The following is a 27,447-nucleotide window of genomic DNA, read 5'->3' as shown; positions in this document are numbered from 1 at the left end:
CTTGAGGTGTGGGGGGTGGGGGTGCTACAATCAATGATCCCTCCCCCAATTTCAACATTAAAGGGGGTTTCAGAAATGGATCTGGCCCCTTCAGAGGCTAATAAAGAAGGGTTCCTGGCTGGTTGTTGGGCCCATCTCTCTCTCTCTCTCTCTCTTGCTTTTGCTCTTGCTCTCTCTAGCAGAGGGGAAGAGGAGTTAAGGGGGAGGCGAGAGAGTGCAGCTCTTATCATGTCTCCTCTATTTCATCCTCATGGGGCCTCGGCGTCACACAGGCATCCCACAGACTGGACCCTTTGAAGTGCAAATGAAGGTGCCCCCACGTTCACAGGGAGCCAGATGAAAATGTGCCAGTTTCAAAAGCCTCTCAGAAAAAGGATCCCCTCTCTCTATCTCTCTCTCCTACTCGATCTCTCTCTCATTTTCACCTTTCTCTACATCCCATATCTCCCTTTCTTCTCTTACTTTTCTTACCGGTCCCATTACCAGTTCCATTCTCCACATGAACGCAAACTACACTATTACTAACTCCTCTCCCTCCATCCCTCCCTCCCTCCCTCCATCTCTCTCTATCCTTCTTTCTTCTGCTGAATGTTGAAAGGATTTCTCTCTGCCTCTGTGAGAGTGACCGTCTCCTGCTGCCTGGGATGGCGTTTCCTTTCCATGTGTAATCTGTGGCTCAGGTGTGAGCCCACGCTGAGTCCATCTCCATCTCCTTCAGCGGAGAGCGCTGGCTCACAGGGGGAGCCTGACAGCAAGATCTGACCAGCCGATAGAGTGCACACGCCTGCTGGAAACACGAAACAGGGGAACCGGCCAGTCTTCCCCTCTCTTTTTCTTCCTGTTTCTCTCCCTCTGTCTTTTTTTGACACGTCCATGTAGCAATTTGAACCAGACTGAACCCCTGTTATACAGGCTGCCAGAATCTAATTCCAACCATGACTGCCTGCGCTTGCTCATACGGCCCGTCTCAAACTAAGATTCTGTGTTCGGAAAAGGAAGTTCCATTTTTCCGGGAGTCTCCCTTTGAAAGCACCGGACACGGTCTCTGGGAGTGGCTGGAGAAACCAACTTTACTCTGGAGCGCGGCCCGGGCGGGCGGCATGAACGGGGGCAGTGTGTCTGCCCCAGGGGTGTTGCTCTCCACCCCAGTGTCCAGCACAGTGACTCAGGGAGATTGCTGGCTGATAGGATAAGCAGGATTTAGAAATCACAGACAAGCTGCGTACAGGGTATAAGACTGCTAAGACTGTCAAGGGAGAGGGGTGGGGTTGGCCTGTGCATGTGTGTGTGTGTGTGTGTGTGTGTGTGTGTGTGTGTGTGTGTGTGTGTGTGTGTGTGTGAATAGCGTAGCCCCGTCTGTCTTGCAGCACAGGGGAAAAAGCAAACAGTAGGGAAGGGAAAATCGATTCCTTCCTCCCTGTGTTATCTTTTCTACCCTCGACAGGGACTATTCGCTCGCTTTCTGTCCCCCCACCCCACCGCACCCTACCCCACCTCTTCGGCGTGCGCTGATGGAAGCTGGCCTGTGGCTCTTTTCTCTCTCCTGGAGAGAGGATAATGAGATCAGAGACCCACGCGGCAGCCCAGCAGGTGGGACAGAAACTGTCAGGCCCATGCTTTGAGCAGATAAGCAGAACAGCACAGCCCAGTGAGAGGGTGCAGGGAGAGGCATCGGGTCGGGGGAGGGTGGAGAAGGTAGTGTGTGTGTGTGTGTGTGTCTGTGTGTGTGTGTGTGTGTGTCAGGGCCCTCGCCGTGGTCCCAATGCATCTGTGGCCTCACCCGAGGAACAGCGAGTGATCAATAGCTTAGTGCACATACGCGTGGCTCCAAAAAAGAGTAGGCAATGATCAGTGGCAGAGAGCTAATGCCTTCACACAGAGTGGAGGCACATTTGATGGGTGGAAATCAAGGGAATCGGGATGGGGAATGGGAGAGTGGCAGGGGAGGGCGGTTGCTTTTCCATTAACTGGCTTCAGAGACAAAATGGCATGGGGAGGATTGATTGCACTGGCATCCTGCAGCTTAAAGTTAATTGGACAGCCCTCATGCAAGCAGAGAATCATCAGATGTTTCGTACACTAAAGCAAACTCAAATCTAACAAAGTGAACAGTGAGTTGGATGTTTACATGAAAGGGAGAAATAGGATTTCCATTCCCATATTATTATAAGCTACAGCTACTGTAAGTAAACCAGAGCACATGGATGGAGTGAAAAATAGACTCAAATGTGTAGATAACAAGGTTCGGGGGCCTCAACACAAACTCCAACCAAAACCACAAGCAACCTCAACATTAAACCTCATGCTCCCCCAACAAGAGCCAGATTGTCTGCACTGAACAAACACACATATTCTGTGTAGATGGCTCAGCACTTTTGGCAATATGACACAAACTGGGCCAATAAGGGTATTTTTTCATAAAAGGGCATAGTAGCCTAAATGATCATAACCAGAACAAGGAGCCAGTCATACAGTCTAACAGGCTGGAAAAAGTGTCCTGTGACCAGCCCCTATCCACACCCCTCGCCTTCACCTGCCCACACGACTAGCCTCCCACATCGCCTGTGAAAAGAGAGGGGTTTTCTTATACGCCCGAGCACGAGGGTTGGGGTGGGGTGGCAGGAGACTGTAGAAATCTCTGAAGTGAGTTTCCAGTACAGCAAAATGGTTGGATACCCTGTCAAACCACACCAAACAAATCACACAAACAGAACAAACATGAAAGGGTGCATGGTATCTGGGGGTGTGGAGGACTATACTGTCTGTCTGCCCGGGTGTGAATTCTTGACAGAGAAAAAGGCAGACAGGCAGGCATGGGCCACTCATGGGAGCATTAGGAAGTGAGCTCATGGGGACAAGCATTCATGCTCTTGCTCAGGTAGGCTTTATGTGTAGCCGAAGGCTATGCTCACAAGCACTTCCGCAGGAACAAAAGAAGGGGGGTGGGGGGTGGGTGCGGAGTGGGGGGGGGGGGGGGGGTTCAAAGACTGGATTGACTGCAGAACAACAAACAATACAAAGCAAACAAAAAGAATGCAGGAGCCAGAAGACAAAAAAAGCTGCTCTGGGTGGGTGGTGAGAAGAGGGAGAAAGGGAGGGAGAGAGAGAGAAAGAGAGAGAGAGAGAGAGAGAAAATGAGAGAAAGAGAGACTCTTCTCTCCACAGGAAGCCGAGGCTCTGCCTGTGAGCCCGTAATTACGGCGGGAGATTACAGACACGATGGCATCAGCTTCAGGGGCTGCTGCTGCTGCCGCTCCGAAGTTGAGCCTCTGACTGCCTGCTTTCTCTCCTGAGCGCTCCACACACACACTCCCAACAAAGTCCTCTCCTTCAACTAACCCCCTTCGCTAACACACACACACATACACACCCCACGGCTCAATTTGGGTTACGTCCCGGGTTTTTAGGGAGGATGCAGAGACGAGGGAGGTTGTAAGGGGAAGAGGGGTGATGAGAAGCTAACAGAGGCCTGCTGTTGGGCTGAGAGCGTGTGTGTTTGTACGCATGTTTGTGTTTATACGTGTGAATGCGTGTGTGTACGTGTGTGGGCCTTGTTTGTTAGTTTATGCATGTAGAAAACACAGAGCGGCATTAAAAAAAAGTGAGGGGTAAGTGGAGGCAGTGGCTTGTCCTCGGGGCGGTGTTTACACTGAGGGAGGGCAATTGTTTGGGTCTCCCTCCAGGGCCTCACGCCCCACCTGCGTTCACTCCAGGCCAGCCTGGAGCAGGCAGAGGATGGATCTGTGCGCAGTTCTCTGAAACCTCACTGTGACAAAGAGCAGATTTCTGTTTGCGGTAACGCTGTTGGCTTTTACCTCGAGAAAAATAATGGAGGGGTTTTAAGGCACAGAGTGTGAGAGGGAGAGAGTAGATGATGGATGTGTTGGGCCGGTCATTTTGAAAGACTCCTGTAAAGCTTAAGCACCCCCCCCCCCCCCCACCTCTCTCTCTCAAAAAATTCATCCATCCAGAATGAAGGAAGCGATGTTTGAAAGGGGAGGTGAAAAGAAAAAAAAAGCTTTTCCCTGACAGGACCTGGGTGCTGCAGCTCAGCACACTGACATTCTTCAGACAGGCCGGGCACTATGGGGGCTGTTATTGCTGGCTCCCGCCTCGGCATTCCTTCCAAAACCCCAGCATCTCGCCGGCGAAGGCCCGGGGAACGCCGCTGTCTCCTCCATGTCACTTCCAATCAGGCACGGCCGCAGCCAGCCCCAAAACCACCCCGTCCCCGCCCACACGCCCGCCTGTCTGCCACCCTCAGCAGCACCCCCCATCGAGTAACGCCGAACCTACCACCACCACCAGAACTGCCGCAGCTCCACTTGCCCTCCACACATAACAGAAATTCCTTCGCTTAAGAGGTGCTCAGCGAAGGAGAGGGGAAACCGACCACGCTGCCATCACTTATTCATGACATATCAATTCATAATTATAAGCGCTATCCCCCCGACACACATCAACACAATGACACAGTGCCTACGTGAGGGTGAATGGGGGGATGAAGGAAAGAGTGTGTGCCTCCATGAAAGGTACCCCATCGTCCCTGCCAGCTGGGCATAGGTCTGATCTGCCACGCATGGAGCCCGCTGGGATCGCAGGCTTTATAGATTCCTTCAGCCGCACTCCTGATACCCGCTGATTGAAAGGCTTGATGTTAGAGCCCTTTATCGTGAATATTTAACAGGCCCGATCCATCTCATAAATTATTGAAATCGGGGTACACAGAGTCGTTAGTACATACAAACATGAAAACTCTCTCTCTCTCTCTCTCCCTTTCGTTCTCGTTCTGTTTTACTGTTTCTATCTCTCCCTCTCCCTCTGTCTCTTTCTTCCCTTTTCTTTGCCTCCCTCTCCTCCCGTTCTCATTCTGAATATTTCAGACAGCGGAGTGGTTTTTAAATTACCCCCTTTTGGCTTCCGCTTCCTTCAGATGGTTTTATGGTGTTTCTGTTTCTCTCGCACACTGTGCGACTCGTAAAAAAGCCAGCGACAACTCATAAAATCCACTTTTACCACCTGAGAAGGGCAGAGGCAGGCAGAGGGCTCGAGGCCAACAGAGAGCCCAGTGGCCACAGCCTCAGCCTTGCGGGCTAATGGTCAGTTTGGATGGAGCGTCACTGACCGCCACTCTCACACACACCACCCCCAGAGCGCAATGAAAAAGAAAGCCTCAGACTGGTCAGGATTCCAGGCCGCATTGAGCCGATACGCCCCAGCCCGCTTCGTTGCCATCCCAAAAGCTCCGAGGGCTTTCATCCGAAAGGACAGGAAGAACACAGAGTGAGATCGGCATGAATTTTAATACTCTGCTGTGCACAGAGGCGGGATGTTGGTTTCCCCCCAAAATGCTGTTTGTCCTTCATTCAGTTAGAACTGAGGTAAAGGTTTAGTGGTGAGTGCCCAGCAAAGTCCAGATGGGTGCAGGACTGAAGGCAGCAGTGCCGTGACGGGTCGATTGGCGTGTTTGTGTGTCCATCTCTCGTGGGGGGCATACGACTGACAGCCGGAATGACAAACAGCTAAGGGAACGCGTCTGGCTTTAATTAACCTGCTACTCGGGGGGAAGATTGAGCAGCGCCATCACAGAGCATCTTTGTGTGTGTGTGTGTGTGTGTGTGTGTGTGTGTGTGTGTGTGTGTGTCCATGAACTCCAGGGAACTAGCACGTTGGAACAATCCAATCCAAACTGCCGGATGTATCTGAAAGCCACTGGACACTGTTGACCCTTTGCTGTGAGCTTCACTGTGCACCACACAATCAGTCACCATCACACTTCCCCTTCCTAACAAATGTGCTCCTACCCCACACAGACATCTCTCCATGTCCAAACCCACTCATAAACAATATTAATAGAGCCATACTGATGCCAATGGCTCAATCCACTCAAATGTATACAAACCAATGAAAAGCTTAGTTGGACAGTTGGTTCAAGGAACCTTAATCCTCATCATACCGACTTTGCAGACAAACACACACACACACTCACGCATACAGTACATGTATACTATATACATATATATACCAACACCACCAAATCATAGAGGCAGTTGCTACAGTAACTAAGGCCGGGCCAGAGCCCTAGGCTTCCCCAGCGCAGGCTGTCCTTGGCACGGCTTTATTGGGCATTCATCTGTCCGGACAAAAAGAAGGAAATGACAAGCCCGTCCCGGGCTATTAACAGTCTGCCAGGGCCACGAAGCGAGACAGGACAGGGAACAGAGGGCATGGGGGAGGGGAGGAGGGGATCGCAGGAAGGGGTGAGAGTGTGTGTGTGTGTATGTGTATGTGTGTGTGTGTGGGACATTAAAGTGCCGGCTTCTCACACCAACAGTTCTTGAAAAACAACCTCGGCAAACAAAAGGGAGATGATATCCACCCCCATTATTACAGGATTTCCAACAATGACATCCCCTCATATCCTGTTCAGAATGACTATGGCTGGTGGCTGGATAGCACCATAATTGAACGCTCCTGGACAGAACGGAAACCGTTGGGCATCCGAGTGCAACATGTACACACTTGTATGTTCCTCTGAAAAATGCAGCGGTGGTGGGCAAGCCTCCTGTCCCTCACACACCAGATTGTTATCATGTGTGCGAGAAGAAGATGAGACGGAGAGGAAAGTGGCCAAGACAAAGGCAATCCAACTTTACCGCACTAAATCCCTGTCTCACTTTTAAAGACACACTGCAGAGCTGCTAAGTCAGTCAGCGAGCCTGTGACACTTGCTATCGTGTGTGAGAAAAAAAGAGACAGACAAAGAGGATGAGTAGCAGAGGAAATGATATATAAGACATACATAGGACTGTGTGTAAGACAAAAAGGGAATGCCTCCTGCCAGAGTACATCGGCATCCCTGCTTGGTAGACATGCGCCGTGCAGAGCTGCTACTGGGTGTCTCTGCCGTGTCAGTGTGCAGGCCTGTGACAGTGCTGAAGGGTGGCCCTTGCAAAGTGACAGTGGAGGGTGGTAATGACAGGCTCTCAGACACACTGGGACAGCACGAGGATGAAGAGAAATGGAAGAGAAGGAGAGAGTGGGGTGTGTGTGTGTGGATGTGTGTATGTGTGTATATGTGTGTGTGTGTGTGTGTGTGTGTGTATGTATGTGTGTGTGTGTGCGTGTATGTATGTGTGTGTGCGTGTGTGTGTGTGTGTGGGTGGGTGGGTGTGGGTGTGGAGGGGTTGGAGATGGTGAAATGACAGGATAGCGATTCAGCTCGATGCACTCTCCAAGAGTAACAAGTGAGAATGGGCCAGCCGGAGGTGTCAGACAGTGTGTGTGTGTGTGTGTGGGTGTGTGTGTGTGTGTGTGTGTGTGTGTGTGTGTGTGTGTGTGTGTGTGTGTGTGTGTGTGTGTGTGTGTGTGTGTGTGTGTGTGTGTGTGTGTGTGTGTATGCGTACATGTCTGTCTCTCAGTCTGTCTCCATGGACTGAGCAAGCCGTGACTAAGGCAACCAGGAGAAACTGTATCTCTAAATTCATTTTGGTAATGAATACACAGGGGATCCTGCACATGGTGATATATCACTATCATTACGTGTTAAGATTTCCCCACTGCCTATTTTAGTCAAAGCCATCTCTAATTCCTCTATTCTGTCCACACAAAAGCACTGTAGATTTTTTTTTAAATTAATAGCATAATGAAGGCCTGTAACTTGAAATCCACGAGAATGACGTCTTGTGCACTACAGTAAAAGTGGCACGCATGAGTGATCAATGAAAACATCACTTTTACCTCCTCACCCTCACACATACACATACACAGAATAAATGTATTCCAAAAAAAACATACACACACAAAATCGCTCACGCCTGCCTGAGGAAACGTGTAATTACGCTGTTATCCTCTGTGTACTCATCCCTCCCCCCCGGTTTGTGTTTGTGTACGCGGATCGGGCTGTTGTCAGGCAGTAGCACGGAAGCAAGATCGGGATCCACGCCCCTCCTCCCAGCTCTCTACCCCCCACGAGACTGGAGATGCAGGCAGGCAAGCGGGCAGGGAGGCAGGGAGGTAGGCAGGGAGCCACAGATCTCCGACTGAGACAGTCACGGCCCTGCTAGCTCCGCACCCCCCGCTGCCTGGAGCCAAGCTGCCTGCGGAGGAATATACCAGGCTTGTGAATGAACGACTTCACATGCTAACCCGCACATATACAAAGGAGGACTGCTGATTGTTAACTAGATGTTCTCTATGCCATACAGAGCACCTAGACTCATTGATTTACGCTTCATGTCTTCTCTCGCCTCTCTCTATGTTACGTTCTCTAAATTGTGCAGACAAGTTTCCAAGGCAATCAGGATTCCCGGACGTAGTAAACACATATGAATCGGCAGTGCTACTCACTTCAACCTCTGAATGGAGCTTCTGTTCATCTTTCTCTCTCTCTCTCTCTCTCACACACACACACACACACATACACCGCAAACACTATTAGTCCAGGGATCATGGCCACTGACACCACCAGAGACAAGAGCCCTATTGCAGCACAGAGATGGACCAGGGGGCCCTGAGCACAGAACAGCAGCCACACTCTCTCCTCCACCTCCCCCTCCCCACCCCCCTCGCAACTCAACTCGCCCCCCTCTCTCTCCTCTCTCTCCAAACCAGATGCTGTCCCCTTGGGGCACCCATCAAGCCCGGCGTTACGACCCCCTCTGCTACACCCCCCCCCCCCCATCCCACCTCTGCTATCCTCTCCTAACTATCCCAGTGCTCTGTATTCCAGAGGGCTCCCAGTGTGAACCGAGTGTGAGCTCTCTAATTACAGGCGCTATGAGAGTAGATTACAGGGCCCAGTCTGACGAGAGAGAGAGAGGGCCGCGAGGGGTGTGAGGAGAAAGAGAGAGAGAGAGAGAGAATGGGGGTTGGGGGACAACTGGTCGTTAACCATGATGGATGCCACCCCTGTCCCCAGTGTTATTGTTCAATGAGCTGTGCGTCTCCACCTTGTTTTCTCCCCCAAACGCGACGGCATAACGAGGAGGTTCAGCGGAATCCATCATCCCCCTCTAATGAACTCCAAACTGCACCACTTTTTCCCTGCCACACTGTTCACTTTTGACTTGTTTTCTCATCTGAAACAATAATGTTGAGAGAGATATCCAAAAAAAATCACCACCCCCCCACCCCTCTCTCTCAAAGCTCTAAGTGACCTCCTAATCCCAGCAGTCTGAGCGGCGGTCCCCCTTTTTTCCGAGGACATAAAAAAAAAACAAGGTCATTAATTCCATGCCTTCTGCCACCTCTTTGTATGAAAAAGGCAGCTCATTAACAAGTGGGCATAACGACTGCGACTCACGACTTTTAATGGGCTCCACACAACAGTCGCTGTGCTAATTTCAGCACCACTCTTTTTATTAAGTAAACTCTCCCTCTTTCTCTGTGGTTTACTGCCGCAGGGTCTAGGAGGCTGCTGAAGGTGCAACAAGGGCTGGTGAGGCACATGGAGAAAGAGAGAGAGAGAGAGGTGCAGAGAGAGAGGGATAGGGGGAGAAAGAGAGAGAGAGAGAGAGGTGCAGAGAGAGAGAAAGAGGTGCGGAGAGAGAGAGAGGGATAGGGGGAGAAAGAGAGAGAGAGTAAGAGAAAAAAGAACAGAAAGAGAGAGACAAAAACAAATAAATGGTGAGAGAAAAATAAAAGTATATTGAAAGAAAAGAGAAGAAAAAGTAAGACAGAAAGACAGAGAGAAAGGGAGGAACACACAGAGCAGGGGAGAGAGAGAGGAGAGGGAAGCTGTGCTCATAGCTGTGTAACTGGCCGGCTGGCTGACTCTTATGTCATTCATATAAATAGCATTGCGGCGGTCTGGCTGGGCCATCCTCACACCGAGGAGTCTGGGGGATCACACGGGCTCCTTTACAACACGGGAACCGCTTTCATTCCCGGACACTCGCCGAGGACAAGAAAAAGAGTGCACGAGAGAAAGGCCAATTAATCCTCCATGCTAGAGAAAACATCTGGGTTAACATCCCACCTAAGGCCAATGGGCGCGTACATTAAACTCTCTTGTTAGGGCCATTAAAAAGGAGACCTTAACAAGCCCCGGCGAGCACTTAGAGCAAGTGCAAAGACAAGCCTTCCGGTGGGAATAAAAAGCTTTTAACTGTATTAAAATCGCCCCAAAACTGAAATGAGACAGCCCCGTAACTCGAGTGAAGGGGTCTCCCGGCCAAACTGTAAGATCTGGCTTCATGGAGCAGATGTCAGACCAGTTAAAACACTTCAAAAATATCATTACAATATGCTTACTTTCCTCACTTCCATAACTGTACTTCTGTCACTGTCATATCTTTCCAAATCCCTGACAGGATATACAGTGGGAAAGGATGCAATGAAAGCTGAAAGGGGGATCTGCCATTCTCCAGAAGATGACAGATGAGGAGAATCAAGGGGATGAAATTGTGAAGAGGTCTGGTGAGAGACCAACAGTTTAAAAACATGATATTCCATTTCCTTTTTTCTTCCATTTTCTTTCCTACATTGACCAAAAAATTGGCTGTTTTTTGGATGCCGAATATCTGAATGACTCAAGGTTGTTCCTTTTTGCAAATTGTTTTAACAGCTGCTCCTATCACTAAGGAGTTGCTGCTGCTGCTGCTGCCACTGCCTTTCCAGACGACTCTGCAAAAAACAGTCTCACAGAGTTATGTGTACGGACTGCCCAAGCGAAGCTGTGGCCTTGAGGGGTCTGGCAAGGAATGGGTGGTGTGTGTGACTGAGTCTGTGTGTGTGTGTGTTGGGGGGGACGGGCTGCGCAGGACACAGTCAGACAGCTGCCGTTACATGAATGGCTTTTGGGGGGGGGGGGGGGGTTGCTGGGGGGGAAATGGCTTTTCCGTGTCCCTGAGGTTCATTATTCCCACATGCAACAGGTAACCTGAACCAAAATGATCAGCGTAGAGGAAAAACCGTCTGCACCAATTATCTGCCCGGGTAGAGTTGAGATACAGACGCGTATAAAAGTTTTGTATGGGTGTAAGACCGCCATCGCAGCAGGGGGCGGGATTTCAAACAAAAAAGCCCCTTTCCTGAAAATACATCTATTCATACGGAAAAGAAACGTATATCCTCAACATCCTCTGTCTGATGCCCTCTCATTTAACAACCAGGCCCATTGAAGCCCACCCTACGCAGCCACTTCAAGTACTTCAGCAGACCCACAACAGGATGGGAAGTCATGCAGCTGTCAATGCACACTGCAGCTGTCCAAACCCGAGCCATCAAAATCAATGCAGTTCCTGATATGAAAATAATCAATTCCAGTGTGGATGTCTGCATGGATATGTGTTTCAGGGAGAAAGACAGAGCGAGTGAGAGAGAGAAAGAGAGAGATAGAGAGAGAGAGAGAAGTAGAAAATGAGCAACAAAGCGAATGAGGGAAAAAAAAGAGTACTCACAGTCTGGAAAGACCGGCATTCTTCTGAAACAGTAGCTCTGGGAGCTGGTGAAGTTGGTTCCTGTTCAGACGTCTGAGGAAGAGACAGATATAAACATCATCATGGCGATAGAAACGTCTCCGTCAACTAAAAGCCCTCTGATACTGGCAGTAAAAAAACATCAAGGCAGATAGAGTTGTCTTCTACTGGCAGCTTTAAGTTCAGGCCGTGTATCTTCTTAACGTTCACTGGATGTTATAAGCACATAAAAAGCACTCTTTTTTTACTCAAACCAAGTATGGGGCGAAAATCACTTAGGCTTAAGTAAATGTTATGGCAAACAGAATTGTAGACAGATTGCACGTAATTGTTGCAAGAGCCCCTATTCAAGAGGGTGGGTGATAACAACCCCGATTAGATGGCCCCAGATTTACGAGGCAGATCTAAGCAGACATATGACAGGCCTGTCAGACTCGCAGAGCGAATCCCTTAAATACACCGAACATTAAAAGCAGCAGCTGCACCCTCAGCCCCCTTCGCCCATCTTGAACCCATAGCGCACCATGAGCTTACAATCAAAGAGGGCTCTGTGATGTGGTACTTAAACACTGCCTGGGAATATCAGCTCACAATGGCCTCTTGCGCTGCGGCTCCCATATCTGTGAGCCTGGTGATGAAATGTGCTGAACAAATGCAACAAGGCGTGTGCATTGTTGTGCATGTGTCTGTGTGTGTGTGTGTGTGTGTGTGTTTGTGTGTTCATTTCAGTATGCTGTTTACAGGGTCATTCAGGATGATGAGTGAGCCCAATTTCATCGTGCCCAACTCCGTTCTCTGGTTAGCCAATGTTAATAATATGTGGCAGAGCGTTTAACCCCCTCCAGATGCCCTCCCCTTCAGCCCTCCACCCCACCATTCTAACCAGACACCTCGGAGCACTTACAGCCTCTCCAGCTCCTTCATGTCATCAAAGGCCCCGCGCTCGATGGTTCCAATCTGGTTTTCCATTAGCTGCCTGTGGGGAAGAGGAGAAAGAGGGGACAAGAGGTGACCAAGTGTGTGGCAGAGACTCGCTGTCTGGTCTGGACTGGGCTGGGCCGGTCTGTTGGCCGGCGTGTAAGGTGTTGCTTGTGGGCACCGCCTGGGTGGCTGGGACCTCTGGCGAAGAGCTAAAGCAAAAGGGGAACCAAGGGGACGAGGGGCAGAGGTCCAGGGCAGGGCTGCGGTCTGGGGGTGACGGGGTGGGGGTGCTGTGGAATCTTGGCATAGGCAAGGGGACGTGAGGGATGAGAGCCAGGAAAGTGCTTCCTAAGGTGGACTTGGAGACTCAGAGAGGGAGAGAGAGAGAGAGAGAGAGAGAGAGAGAGAGAGAGAGAGAGGGAGATGTGGGCCAAGTTGAGACTGAGGCGGTCAGTGTGTGAGGGGCCGAGTGAGCTCTTCAGTGTGGTCTGCTGGTCAGAGTGATCACAGAGGACAGGGGTGAGAGTGAGTGAGGCTTGCCAGACAGGAAGAAGAGTAAGAGAGAGAGAGAGAAAGAGAGAGAGAGAGAGAGAGAGAGAGGGACGGTGAGAGAGACCGCCAGTGGTGGCATACACCAGGGGACGCACGGAGACGGACAGGGATGTGTGTGTTTGTTTGTGTGTGTGTGTGTGTGTGTGTGTGTGTGTGTGTGTGTGTGTGTGTGTGTGTGTGTGTGTGTGTGTGTTTGTGAGTGGAGAATGAGTGTCTCTATGGAAGCCTCCCTCAGGAGAAAGCTCAGACCTGCCTGGGTCAGCGGTTAGCACCACAGGCTTCAAATGGCCATTCACCACTGAGCAAAAACATATTTGATGCAAGATCCGCCAAAACAAACTCATGAAAAAAATGTTATAAGATTGGTCTGGAAATGCTACAATAATATAACCTCCGGAGACAGGCATTTGAGCTTTGAACAAACAACGGGGTACCTTCATTAGGGATTAGAAAAACAACAACAACAAAAAATCTGACTGTTCATGGAACATAGCTGGTCCCTTTAAAGCCTTTGCAGAAGGTCAGCAATTCAGCCATTTCTCTTTCCTTGGAGTCAAGTACAAATTCAAATAACAGATCACAAGCCATGCATAAATATATCAGTGCACAAATAAATAAAAGTGTAATTTGTTTCAGATGCGCCACTGAACTTGTGCCAGCAAATGAAGAAGACGTTTAAGAGTGAGAGGTAAAAACCAGATGAGTTCTGGCTGTCTTGGAGTCAGCCTCCAGAGCAATTTAACTCAGATCTTTCATATAAACATTTCTGCTTTTTGTAACATTCTCAAGGCTCAAATAGTTTTGCCTGGCTGCGCTTTCAGGGTAAGTGGAGATTACTGCCATGGTCATTCTTCCCTACCTTCGCTACCTTTATTTTAAATGGAGGATGGGGAATAACGGAGAATGTACCAGAAACTTGACTCAATCACCAGGAGGACGAACTAGCCGTGTCCACCCATTCCTTTGTTTAGTGTCTCTGCCTGCATCTGTGACTGTAAACCTAAACTCGTTTTCCTGTGGGTTGGCCCCCGGTGGAAGGTGAGAGTTCGCACGTCTGTTTGTCTAAAGACGGCCTGCTGATTCATAGAGGTCAGGAACAACAGAGTGGACAGCACAGCCAGTTCAACAATCTGCCCATATGCCTCTGGGGGGTGGGGGGGGGGGTACAGGGCAGGGGTAGTTGGGATATAAGGTTGGGGGGCATAGATTGGTTTAGATATGACGTGGCAACAGGAGGGACATGGCTGGTTTGGAGTGGTTGGAATATGAGGTGTAGGGGGGCAGGGGTGGTTGGGGTGGTTGGAATATGAGGTGTAGGGGTGCAGGGGTGGTTGGGGTGGTTGGGGTGGTTGGGTTGTGAGGCTGGAGGATGAAGGAGGGTGGGGAGGCCAGGGGGTGTGACTGGAGCTGGCCCCTGCAGACCTCCTCTGGGAGTCTCGGGGGTCAGCCAGTGGTTTAAGAGCGGGGCTAAACAACCCTGAGCCCCGTCTTTGGTGCTCCTTGTAAGGAGTTCTTAACACCTTGCTAGTGATAAGTTCATGACAGGTAGGTATTTGTTCTCCAGAGAGAGGCAGACCATGGTGGGAAACACCAGACTGGAGGGGCAATTCAAATACCCCAAGTACATTTGAAGCATTTCCACTTTTCACTGCAATGGGCTTACATTTTGCATACAATGGGAAATAATGAAATAATCTAAAAAACTAATATTAAAATATCAAATATACATATTCTAGTATAGATACTTTAGTAGAAGTCACAGACAGGTCATTTATAATACAGTCATTGAAATACTCTTCAGCAGTGAAATTATACAACAGAGTCCCTCATTATAGAGTTCAAATGCTGTGGAAACTGATGATGCGTGTGCTTGTGGAAAATAACATAAATCTGAGTGCACTTCATGCATCCATGAAGAGACTGGACAAAATGGCTAATGGGCATTAGCATTCATGGCCCTGAAACAACTATATTCATTATCACTGTCCCCACAAGTCCAGGACCGCACTGGTAGAACAGGATAAGGGTCTTTGGGAAATATCTGGATGATACTTCGGTGTGTGTGGTCACACATTTGAATTTCCCCTTGAGGATCAATAAAGTATCTATCTATCTATCTATCTATCTACATTTGGGACCTCACACATCAAAAGCAATTCCTTTGTTAGTCTGTGCGTGTGTGTGTGTGTGTGTGCTTTAGAGATCACTTACAGGACTCGGAGGTACTTCAGTCCAGCAAAGTCATTCTTGTTGATGCGTGTGAAGTTATTTCCATTCAGTTCCCTGCAAGAGAAACGTGAAATATTAATCAGCGGGCTCCCCCTTGGGAACTGTTCCACTAGACTAACTTACATAGATATCAGTGCCTTTTTAAAACAACTAAGTGTATTAATAATCATTTCAAGATATTACACCTACTGAATAAAAGGCAAACAAGTAACACAGACTCACAAATACCCACACTGCTATTCTCAGTTAACTAGCATCTATAATAAGTCTACAACAGATTGTAACCATTTCTTGTCTGTGAAAGACAGGCCACACAGTCTGCATGTCAAGTTTACTTTGAGCAGTTACTAGATTGGGGTGCATGGTGGGGTGGAGAAATGGACAGGACGTGTGTGTATGTGTCTGCCAGCTGATAATGAGGAGGAATTGCGTTCAGGCAGAGCCAGACACCAGCCACCCTTTTTAGGTTAGTCGGTGCCCACTGGACTGCATCAGACTGGAACCCATCTCACTGCATCAGCTGTAATTGAGATCTTTAAAAAACTAACCAGGTCATTTGAAGTGCTTTTACAACCCAACCCAAGTGCTTTGTAACAATGAGCTCAGGACCACCACACTAGGGTGTGTATTCGCTCCCGTGTCTGAGTGAGGAACACACGGCCCACTTAAGAAGAATTCCTCACAGTTTGAAAACTGGGGGTCCACCCTGGCCTCACCTCCTCCTCTGATAGCTCCAGCCCCAACACAAAGAGGGGATTAGACAAAAGCCCCACGGAGGAGCTCGCTGAGGGGCAGGGAGGAAAGGAGAGGAGAGGGTGGGAGAGGGAGAGAGAGAGAGAGATAGTGAGAAAGGAAAAAGTTGAGTGTGGAGTTAATCATCAGGCCATCCCCTCCTGCTGTGCACTAGCCTGTCTGAGGGGGATTGCAGGGAGGCTTGTGACCTGTCCTGTTTGCATCCAAGCACTTAAGACCTCCCTGTGCAAACCTTGTCCCATAAAAAAGGGGTGAGGTTTTCAAATGGGGAGGGGTAGTGACACTGCAAGGACACACACACACACACACACACACACACAAACGCACAAACACACACACATCTGCAAATGAAATATCTGGGGTTGGTCTTAATCCATTTGTAAGGACACAGCGCATCGTCTGCTAAGGGATAAAGCCCTTTAGCAAACAAAAGCCAAAACTTTAGCAAAGCAAATGGCTGTAAAGAATGAGAAGATACACACAAAATCATCTTTCCACAGGGAAACATAAAAACAACCTGGAATCAATACATCTATGTATGTTCATATGTGTGGATGTACTACTATACATGTATCTGTATTCATGCCAAGCTTTAGCAGATGGCTGCATGGCAGAAGTTGGTGAGTACGGCTATATGGCTTTTTACATTTCTGCAGTGAATCCCCTCCCCCATCTTCCTCTAGCAAAACAAAAAAGAAAGAAACAGAAAAGGGAAAAAAGACTCGCTCAAATCATGTGCTTAAAGTCTAGCAGGTTTTTTCCCCCCTCTCCTCCTTGGTTCAGCCTTGCGCCTAATGACCACTCCAGGGACCGTGCGAGAGAGCGGCCATTACGGACAGATGGTCTGTGTACACAGGTGCATCGAGTGCGGGAAATAAATAATAGACTGGGATTCATTAGCGGGGGCCCGATATACACATGTGCTGTTTATTACAGGTGCTTAATCCAAGCTTCTCCCCGGGTTCCCAAGGACAGATCTACCGGGTGGCCTTGTGTGATCACACCCCCAGGAATAGCAGGACAGTCAGGGAGGCCTTTGGAGTCTCGGTGGGGGGAATGGCACCGACGCATAAACAAGCAATTGTCCGTCCATACGCTGCTTCCAATTAGACATCTATCTTTCCCAACAACATACACACACTCACACACACACATATACATGCACACACTCACAACACCGTAAAACAGCGAGCGACATGCCTATTAACCGCACATCAAGTGAGGGGAGCTGGGAGGCTGGATGAGGAGGAGTATTGCGTTACTCGATACACCCGACCAGTCTGGCGCATGGAGACACATGCGCATGGAAGTGGTTAGGCAAGTTGAGGAGTCGTCTAAATCCGCAGGGATAAAGAGTTTTGGGCCGACGAAGCGACGCAGCAGCCCCTGGGGGCGAGCGATCGAGGAGAGCCAGCCCCTCCACCGGGGTTGTGCCTGGGTGAGCTGAGCGCTCAGGGAAGGAGGAAGCGGAGGTTCGCTGGCGGCCAGGGAAGTTAATGCGCAGATCCCGGCTCAGTGAGGGTCAGGACCTCAGGGAGCGATTTTCAAACCTCGCTCTCCACGGTGCACAGCCACAATGAGGCTCCAATCTAACAGGGGGGAAAAAGGGAAGGGAAGGGGAGAGGGGGGTGGCTGGCTGGGCTTTACAGCAGTAGCCTCCAGCCTCCAGGTTAACAGAGAGCAGCTGGATTTCACATCAAAGCGAGGAGATTCTCTAAAAGACCCATCCTGAAGGTCTGTGACAGAGCTCTGCCACCTAGCCCCAATCCTTGATAAAATAAAGATTGGAAGAAAGAGAGTGAAATGAAAGAAAAAAAGTACCAAACCTTTTTAAATTGAGCAAAAAAAAAGAAACTTTTCTGAGTTTTGTAGGCACATGGAGTGCGTTGCTCTGTGAGCAGAGAGCGGAGTGTGCGGGGGGACTGCAGTGGGTCTGTCGTAATGACTCAGTGTTCAGTGAAACTGGAGGAGTGCAAGAGCACTGTCTGTCCACTAACAGTCTCTCAGCCAGAGCACTACCAGCCATGCATGCAATAGCATTCCTCATCTCCCAGATGTACCAAACTCCCTGCATACATATGTATGTGTCTGTGTGTGTGTGTGTCTGTGTGTCTGTGTGTGTGTGTGTGTGTGTGTGTGTGTGTGAGAGAGTGTGTGTGTGTCTGTGTGTGTGTGTGTGTGTGTGTGTGGGAGAGAGTGTGAGAGAGAGACATCCTACTGCCTTTCAACATTTCCTTAAGTCGTCTCCCTTGGTGACAGGACGGGGACCTGGATGTTTCATGTTCCCCATAAAACCCCCATCTACAAAAACTCCAAAAGGCCGCTGAGAAACGTCGAAAAACTCATTATGTTTATTCCTGCCATCTGTTGGAAATCCCTGAGCAAGAGCAAGACCTGTTTTGAATTGAGCAATATAACATGAAATGGAATCCAAGGCCAGCAAGAAAAAACATACACTCACACACACACATATACACTGAAATTCACCCCCCACACACATGCACCCCCCCCCCCCCGACTCTACCTCAACCCTGCAACCCTGCACCCCTGTACACACACTCTTGCTCACACAAACATATACAGTACAAATAATGACACCAGAGAGCCTATTTTCTCTGGGCTACCTCCAAGGGCAACAGTGTGGCCAGTCCAGAGCCATTTGTTGCGAACAGCTTTAGGCTGGCAGGGGCAGAGGAAGCAGGATGATTTCAGGTCAGTGGAGCTGCGCTCTCGCCCAGCACCTTGCTGAGGGTGCAAGCTGCTTATCCACTGGTTCTGGGGCCACACGCTGGGAATTACATCACAGCTAAGTGGATGTCAGAGCATCACTAATGAAGCCCGTCTGTATGCTGAGATGGGCTAGACTCAATAGGTAGTGCAGTGCATGCCAGTGATTTCTAATAACAGTTGATGGACAAATATTTATCCATACGAGGTTGTGGCCTCCAACACTGCACCGCGTGGGACTGGCCAGACCTAAAGCCGAGAGACCTCTCTCGATGCATGCTGATCCGGATCAGAACAAATTAAGCAAATAGTGAACACGGGACACGGGACAGATGCCAGCCTGCACAAGCATGCTGTCACTCCCAGTACAGGTCTTGGCATGTCCAATCCGCTCGGCTCTTCACTCACCCCATATGTCTTTCGACCAGCCATGAAGACCAAGTCAAAGACCACAATACCTCATGCACATCACCCCACCACCACCACCTCCCCAGCCCTCTAAAAAAAACACTGACGAGCCATTTCAGGCAAAGGTGGCTTGACCAGAGCAACAGGCTGGGGAGCTGTCAGTTCCACTGGTGGCAGATGGAGGTGGCAGCTCTAACGGGTCCAAGGCCTGCCTGGTCCAGATGCGACCGTGGCAGGTCATGGCAAATGTGCCATTGGCGACAGAAGAGCTCTCTGTGCCAGGGGAGCAGCACCAGTGTTGGAGTCTGCGCCCGGTGGCGGAGGGAGGCAGTGACCTACATAGCAGCGCAGTTGAAGAGCTCGTCTGCACGGGGACCACCGCTGCCGTCATCGCCACAAGGCTACTACCTTCAGAGAGCAGAATCAGAGCAGCAGGGACAAAAATAACATGAGGAAACCCACTTGGAAACGCTTGGAGACGTCATTCAAGAGGTCCTATCTCATCGACTTTCACATTGGAGAAAATTTCACTTAGCCTTTATTTTTGGTTTCATTATTTCCAAATTCATTCCAAGTCTTCAAATGTTTTTTTTTTCCTTTTATTTTTTCTCCACAGCAACATTGTACTTTCAACTGTGCTGGCATGGATTGGCAGTAAAAAGGGGGCAAAGACAGCAGTATTCTGCAAGATGAATCATGCCCTGAAACCCAACAACCGGGTAGAGCACATGTAATAAAATCTTGAAATGTCTTCCTGTGACCTTCACACAATGAGGTCACAGACATCAGCTAAGAAAGGCAGATAATTGGGTGTGTCTGCTAAGGCAGTGGACACAATGAGTTCACTCGACAGGCAGCTTAGCTCAGACTGGAAAAACGTCCAACGGGCAATTTGCTCAGGAGTGGGGTAATGCTAGCCTGTGGTAGTCGAACAAGGCCATATAATTTAACAGATCCAATCAGACCTGGGTCGTTTTCCCATTTTTCACAAGAATCCAAATTTTCACTGATCGGAGCCAGTAAACAGTTTGAGAGGGTGACTGCAGCCATGCGTTCGATAAGCATTATGTCAACATCACCCCCTTCCCTACTTATCCCAGAGGACGGCCAGTAAAAGTGTTGGGAGGTAATCAGTCTTGTCAGCATTGACCTGCAAATGGCTCGCTCAAATTACCCTAGGTGTAGAGGGAGCACAAACTCAATTTCTGCCCAGACAAGAATAAAGGGGGAAGGAGACTCTTGTCAGGTAGAGGCCAGCCGAGAGTCAGCCGAGAGTCAGCCAGAGCCACGCCATGCGTCGCCAATGTGCAAAATTACTGGCCACTTACTCCCCCCTCACGCACACAACACCCTAATCACACTCCACCCCCACTCCCACGCAGCAGCCAAGGTCACTAGGAGACTCATCCATGTGTGAAATGAACCTGAAGTTGTGCGAGAGGCAGGTCTGTGATCTGGCCCTATTATTGTAACAGTGAGGGATCAGAGCGCAGAGCGGGGGGAGGGGGACTGCGGACACACTCGGCACCAAGAAGGCTTTCAACGCCGCGGAGAGAGAAAAATCACAGTCTCATATGATTGTAATTAGGAAGTATTAGAAAGAACTTAGACAGACGGCAAATCGCTTGACAGTGTTGCAAAGTGGAGGCGAGAAAAGATGGCAAAAGAGTCATTTTCATCAAGCCTATATAAATAACAAAGCAAATTATCCAAATGATCACATACCGCCGTCATAACCACAGGGATACAACAAACCACAAAGAGAAACTTTGGGAGGTTGGGAGCCATGTGAGAAGGTTAGAGCTGTGGATTTGAGGGACAGGGCGGCGTGTGTTCAGCTAAAGAAATTGTCTGGCTTTGTCCTTAATCAATCAAACATCTGCAGGGCTTACTCAGCTTGCCAAACCTGCAAGTTATCAGCGGAATACATTTCTCAAAGTCAGACACACACTAACACACAAAACCTGGGCACAATTAGCCCAAAAAAAAGAATGGACCAACGGAAAGGGTGAGAGCACCGCCATATATGGTGATAGAGCAAATGCAGGCACACACTCTCAGGAAATTTTTGTTTGGAATTACAGCCAACAGAGGGATCTGTCACTAATAGCATGAGGACATGTAGCTTGTCTCTCTCTCTCTCTCTCGCTCTTTATGGTGTTTGATGCTGGATTGGGTACATGGAGGGGCGTTGGTGCCGGAGGCTGCGATGTGTGGGAGCCGGCATCTCTCTCTCTCTCTCTCTCTCTCTCTCTCTCTCTCTCTCTCTCACTCAACCCCATCGCTCGCTGCCTCTTCTGCGTGGCAGATGAGCCGGGCCTTTGATGGCTGTTGATCTCACACTGTAAACATAACAAATGGCACCTCCCGTCGGGGCCGAGACACGTTTCCATATGCCTCTCTTTCTCTCTCTCTCGATCCACCGAGCAGTGCTCCGGAGGCTTCTATAGCTCACCTCTGAACGCACCCTGGACTATGCCAGAAGGGTACTCGAGACAGGCTTGGAGACAGGCTCGTCGGGAACTCCAGGTTACTGGCTTTCGGTGGAGGGGTTATGAAGGACACTAGCCCAGAGTTGGTTGGGAAGAGGTTGGAGGCAGGCCCTGAGAGTCTAAAACAGCTCAGGGGAGTCAGAATCTCCAGACAGTATGGTCGCAGTCCATGGCGACGCCGACCCTTTCTTAATCACTATTAACGGGAAGACGAAGAGGGATAAAAAACCCTGAGACATTCCTGTAAAACGCCTCATTCCATCCGGAATCCTGGTTAATGGCGCTGAGACCCACGGCTGTGTCAGAACGTTGGGCCGGGGCTTTGATGCTCAGCCACTGCCAGCTTTATGTGGCCGCTCTCCGGGGCCCTGACGGGTGACGGATCCTTTGAGGAATGCTCTAATGGCACACAGTGACTCCTTGGGCCTAGCGTGTCTGGCACCTAGTACCCTCCACAGTGACAAAGAGAGCCCCCCCCCGCCCCAACAGCCTTGACACCTAATACTGCAGGAGCCAAGCCACAGCACATAACACCACCACCAGTAACCACCACCACGGTTCTGTTTGAAAATAAGGCCCGACAGTCTTCATCCGTTGTGCTGCACTGCGTATGCCAAGTGGCATCACCGTAGACTTTCGTTTGGCAACGGCTCCTGCATAGTCACAATGTTTTGGGGGGAGCTGGAGGCACAGTGAGTTGCAAAACATAAGGGGAGCGGGCGGCACATGTTGAGCGCCGAGGCACGGAGCTCCAGGGACCGCAAAGGAGCTCCAAAGCAGCCGATCAGGTCCACAACCCTGTAATTTACACCGCCATCAAGGGGTAAACATTCCCTGAATTATTACCATTCCCAATGTTATAACCGCCATAAAAGTGGCGTAAAAATATGACTGAGGGAGAGATACTATGTAGTCAGGAATTATGTCAATGCATTAAAGAAATGGAGAGAGAAAAAAATGGAGAGAGAGAGAGAGAGAGAAATGAAGTGTGGGTAGGGGCAGCCACAGGGGAAGTTATTATGCCTCCTCTCTAAATCACATTTATACATTCATTTACTGCTGGCAAAATGGACGGATTTCTGTGCTTTTGTCCTGGGTGTGTTAATCCCTTCATAGCTTATTAGCACCTTTCCTGGCTGCCAAGGTCCCCCCCATCAGCCTCACATCTCTTTCATTCCCTCCCTCACTCTCCTCCCCTCGCTTCCCTCCCCTGATGCGAAGGGATTTGTCCGGTCCTGTCTGGATTAAATTATGGATCAGGTACATAAAGGCCTGTCAGTTATTCCAACAGAGTGATGGTGCCAACAATGCCAGAGGCATAGCCAGGCACCGTCCCTACCATCAAAGCACAAAGAATCTCTTGTTTTCTGGCATCCGAAAAAACAGTCATTTATACATTTATTTATTCCATTATTTATTTACTCAATCGAGGGGTGTGTGCACATGGCATACGGCCTTTGCTCACCCTTTCTGGATTGGCTCCTGATATCCCTCATATCACATGTTGTTTTTTGTTTTTTTTTAAAAAGAAAAAGAAAACAACGTGTCTGTGCTTCTAGGGCGAGATGCTGGGAATACATGGAACATGCCAATGCTACATAAAGAAGCAGAGCACGCATCCAGAGTTTTGGGCCACAGTCTTGCTGAAATCGCATGGCTCCAGCCCGCACTGTGGTTTGTTTGGGTTAAGTTGGTGAGGCTGAGGCAGAAAGAAAGAAGGCATAAAGAAAAAAAGACATGTGTTGGTGCTGGACAGGCCACCAACATAAAGAGCGCGACGACAGGGCAGACATCAGCAAAATCTTAAAAAACAACGAACCACCCCAACGCTTCCGAGAAAAAGGCACACACAGAAAGACATCACTCACATCGTGAAGGGGGAACGAAGCAGAATGCAAACTCTTTCCCCGGCACCAACCTTGCTGCGGTGGCCAATCCCATGACTGGAGGAGGCACACCCCCCCTTCCCTCCCTCCCTCCCTCCCTCCCTCGCTCGGCTCTCTCACACTTGACACAAATCAGATTCTGTTTTATCTCTGCTCTTGAGCGTCCTAACCACATATAAATAGATGCACTAACACAGATAAGACAGAGGAACGCAGCGGGAGGGGAAATCTGGTCTCATGCTTGGAGATATGGAGACCAGCAGGACTGGGACAGAGACTGAGACAGAAAGGGAGAAAGAAAAAAGGAGAGAGAGAGAGAAAGACAGAGAGAAAGAGGGAGAGAGAGAGAGAGAGAGAGAGAAAGAGAGAGACAGAGAAAATAGGATGGTGGTAGAGCTGTGGTATGAAAAGGGAGCGAGGCTGCAGAGCGGAGGGCAATGATTTAAACAACACTGGGAATGTTGTGCCCATTCTCCACATCCAGCTGGAGTGAAACCTGACCGCTGTGCATTCGTGAGCACTTTACATTCACTGCAACCAATTGCTAGGAAAATATTCATGTTCCTCTTTGTTGTTTGGAGTGATGTTGAAGCTTTGTACAGTGGTGGGCTTAGTGGATTTTTTATTTTTTTTGTTTGCAAGACTCTTACTGGGCTCAGAATGGACAGCGGGTTAATGGGGAGACCTTGCCGTGGGGGTGTGTGTGATTGGGGGGGTGGAGGTGCTGGAGAGTGGTAGGTGGTTGAGGGAGGGATCGTCGGGTGTGCACATGGTGCTGAATACACACTCATTACAGAATCTGTCCAAGGCGTGGAAAGGTCAGCTCTGATCGAAACACTTTTTGACAAGTGCAAATGGGATTCTGCTGTCTCTGTACCCCCCCCACCACCACCACCACCACCACCACCACCACCTCCACCACTACCCCCCCCCCCCCCCAACCCCCACATCCTGACTACTCCCCTCACCAAAAACCCCTCTGCCATCCCCCACCTCTGTCCCCCCCGTAGCCCTGATGTTTGCAAACCCTTGTCAGTGTGGATAAGGGCTAGCCAGGGAGTGCCCATGGAGGGGGTCGGGGCCCAGGACCGCCCAGCAAATCTCTTCCCCGACAGGCTGTCTGTAGCAATCGCCGCTACCAGAGTCGCGCTGTCTTGCCGGCTTAAGGCAGAGGGAGTGGATGCCACGCTAGTGCGAGGTGACACAGCTGTGCCTGAACCCCGCAGCCCCTAGGCCTCCTCTCCCCTTCTCCTTCTCCTCCTCTCCCCTTCTTTTCTCATCTCCTCTTCTTCTCTCCTCTTCTCTTTTCTTCTATAGATCCTAGAAGTTGGAATGTCTGAGAACCTCTCTCTCATTGCAAATGAGCTGACAGCTAAAAAAAGTCTGTTTCTTTTTCTGCATGTTTTTTTGTATTAGACTAACAGAGGCAAAAAAAGTGCATCAACAGTGAAATTGGCAAGATGAAAATGTCTCTGGCTAGTGGCTAGTGAATAACTCGGGACAAAGAAGCAGTCAGCATGTAAGATAGTGCTGTAGGTTTGTAAAAAATGCATGCCGCTTTCCTCACCCAATTTTACAAAAAAAAGAACATGTCGTCTATTGTCATCACAAAGCGCCGACAGCAACACCAATAAAAACTAATCAGCCCCCATTCTGCAAACCAATGAATGGGGACTGAAACAAAACAAAACAAAACAGCATCACCCATTTTTCAAACGGTCACTAGGGACTAGCATGCCGTGTATTTGACTTGTGCAATCCCCTTGATGAATGACCCCCATATAATGGCTCCACACGATGCGAATATTTCCCATGTTAAGTAATCCATCCATGGAGACCAACTCGCGTCCACATGACCTTACGCACACTCACACACACACATGAAAACCCTGACACTAAAAAAGGCCTCACTCACATGTACAAAAGCACCACACTTTCAGTATGCTTTTTTTTAGAAAGTGCATTCTGGAATTACCAGGTGCACACACACGAGCAAGCAACAGCCTCTACCAGTGCAAGTCTGCAACCAACAAACCAAACATAGGTGTTCTTGGAAATGTATCTTTGGAGACACATGAAAAATGCAGTTCTTTCTCTCTCTCTCAGCCCAAGGAGATGTGTCTGTGACAAGCCGCTGTTCTTGCTGTGACGCGCACGTGGGACTTGACTGGACTATTCCACCTGAAAATAGACCAATCTATTTCCTCCCGCAGTCCTCAGAACTGATCGCAAGATAAATATTTTAAAATGTCAGTAAAGTGGAGAGGAAAGGAAGGGGGGAAAAAACACTGCAAAAAAAAGGCTCCCCGGAAACCCTTTAGTTTATCACTTTCTCAAACCATCTACAAGAACCCCCTTGACAAGCCACACTGGAAGAGAGGAGTTTTAATAATTTTTCTGTATGATTTCACAATTTGAGGGAGAGCGTTTGAGCGCAACAGAGGGAAATAAAGTCACTTAGTGTAGGAGGGGATCCTCCTCCTCGTCCTGGGATGAATGTAGCCTGTTTCAGCACGATGCGAGCCCACACTCCAGAAACTGGATCTGTGTAATTAGTTACCCCTACTCGCAGTGCCCAAGCACAAGTTTGAATTATTGATGCACGCAGGAGCACGCTTTTTTCCTCCCTCTCTCCCCCAAAAATATTACGGCTGCTGAAACGGCTGAATTATAGAATCACACATTTCATTCAGTTTAATGACTAAAGTGCTGAGGTAATTTATTGCCCTTTTACTGTTCAGGCTTAAAAGATAAGTTATAGCAATCAGTTTGAACCAGTTGTTAAAGTGGCATACCTCTCCAGTAGAATTCTTTGCAAAAAGAAGTAAGCCTATCACCTGACTGTAAAAATCAATGTAATGACAGAGTGTCTGCCTAATGCCCTGAGCATGTATATACAGCAGTAGGTATGCAAATTACACACACATGTCTACGCTACACATCTGCTCTTGCTTCTAAAGCCGTAACTCATGCTTATTCACACCTTCCCGCAATGGCACTGCTTGATGTTGTTTTGGAGCTAGACAGGGCTATTGTTCTCCCATCCCAACCATGTGCAGTGCAGTAGCAGCAGTCAGTGGTAGCGGCAGCAGACAGACACAGAAAGAGAAACAGAGAGAGAGAGTGAGAGAGAGAGAGGGGTGAGTAGACCATGTGTGTGAGAGTGTGTTTGGCATGTGGCGTGGCAGTACTCACAGTCTCTCTGTGTTCCTGGGTATATTCCTGGGCACGGTTTTGAGCCCCAGTCCATGGCAGTCCACGGTGGTGCCACTGCAGGTGCAGAGAGCAGGGCATGCGCTGGCAGCGCCCGACAGGAGGGCACCACAAAGCAGCATGCACAGCAGCCCTGCCCTGGCCAGCCCCATGGTCGCACCTCCACCGAGTCCTTTCCCGGGCATGTTTAGCGCCAGCACCAGGCACAGATCTAAGCTCACAGGCAGGCAGGCAGTCAGTCAGTCAGTCTCCTGGCAGAGCCCCCTACTAGGTCTGCACAAAGACTCACTCCACAAGAGTGAAATAAACGCAGCCAAAAAAAAAGAAAAATTGAGGGGGAAAAAAATAACAAAAACAAAAATAAATGGAAATTGTGATTTAGGAAAAATATGTAATAATTAAGTCCACGGGGGGTTGGTAAATGGATGTGTTCAAAATAAATAAGCGTCTTCCTTGTGAATGAAACAAAAAGCTGTTAGTTCTCTGGCCCTTTTTACTTCCTAGCAAAAAGTCTCTCCTTGTCTTTCTCCCTTTCTTTATGGAGTTGCTTTCCTTCTGCGGTGTGCTGTGCTCTGCTGTGCCTACGTCTTTCTCCTTTTCTCTCCAGCCCTCATCTGCTTGCCCGTAGAGAAGGGAATAGGGAAACAGCAGAAAGAAAAAAAACGCTCTCTCTCTCTCTCTCCCTCTCTCTCTCAAACACACACACGCACACACACACACACACACACACACACACACACACACACACACACACACACACACACACACACAGCAGTCATCCATCACAAGGATCTACAAATAGCAGCTCCCGGACTCCTCCCACTCAAACAGCCCCCCCTCTAAAAC

General features: G+C 49.3%; 1 protein-coding gene across 2 annotated transcripts in view; it reads right to left on the bottom strand.

The window, feature by feature from the left end:
- LOC143124064 (slit homolog 1 protein-like) overlaps window positions 1–27,187 on the bottom strand; it is a 104,165-nt gene extending 76,978 nt beyond the window's left edge. For both annotated transcript variants that reach the window (XM_076285336.1, XM_076285337.1), the window contains exons 1-4: window positions 26,584–27,187; window positions 15,105–15,176; window positions 12,325–12,396; window positions 11,403–11,474 (exon numbers count right to left, since the gene is read on the bottom strand). In XM_076285336.1, the coding sequence (XP_076141451.1) occupies window positions 11,403–11,474; window positions 12,325–12,396; window positions 15,105–15,176; window positions 26,584–26,786 (419 nt within the window). In that variant the 5' untranslated portion in view covers window positions 26,787–27,187. The remainder of the gene's footprint in view (window positions 1–11,402; window positions 11,475–12,324; window positions 12,397–15,104; window positions 15,177–26,583) is intronic.
- Between the last annotated feature and the right edge of the window lie 260 nt (window positions 27,188–27,447).

This window comes from Alosa pseudoharengus, unplaced genomic scaffold, assembly GCF_046254945.1.
Source record: "Alosa pseudoharengus isolate Yale_2024_CS ecotype anadromous, Long Island Sound unplaced genomic scaffold, YU_APseudo_1.1 YU_APseudo_1.1_scf_15, whole genome shotgun sequence".
Classification (NCBI taxonomy): Eukaryota; Metazoa; Chordata; class Actinopteri; order Clupeiformes; family Clupeidae; genus Alosa; species Alosa pseudoharengus.
Note: the sequence above shows the minus strand (reverse complement) of the source record. Positions and strands in the feature narration are given on the sequence as shown.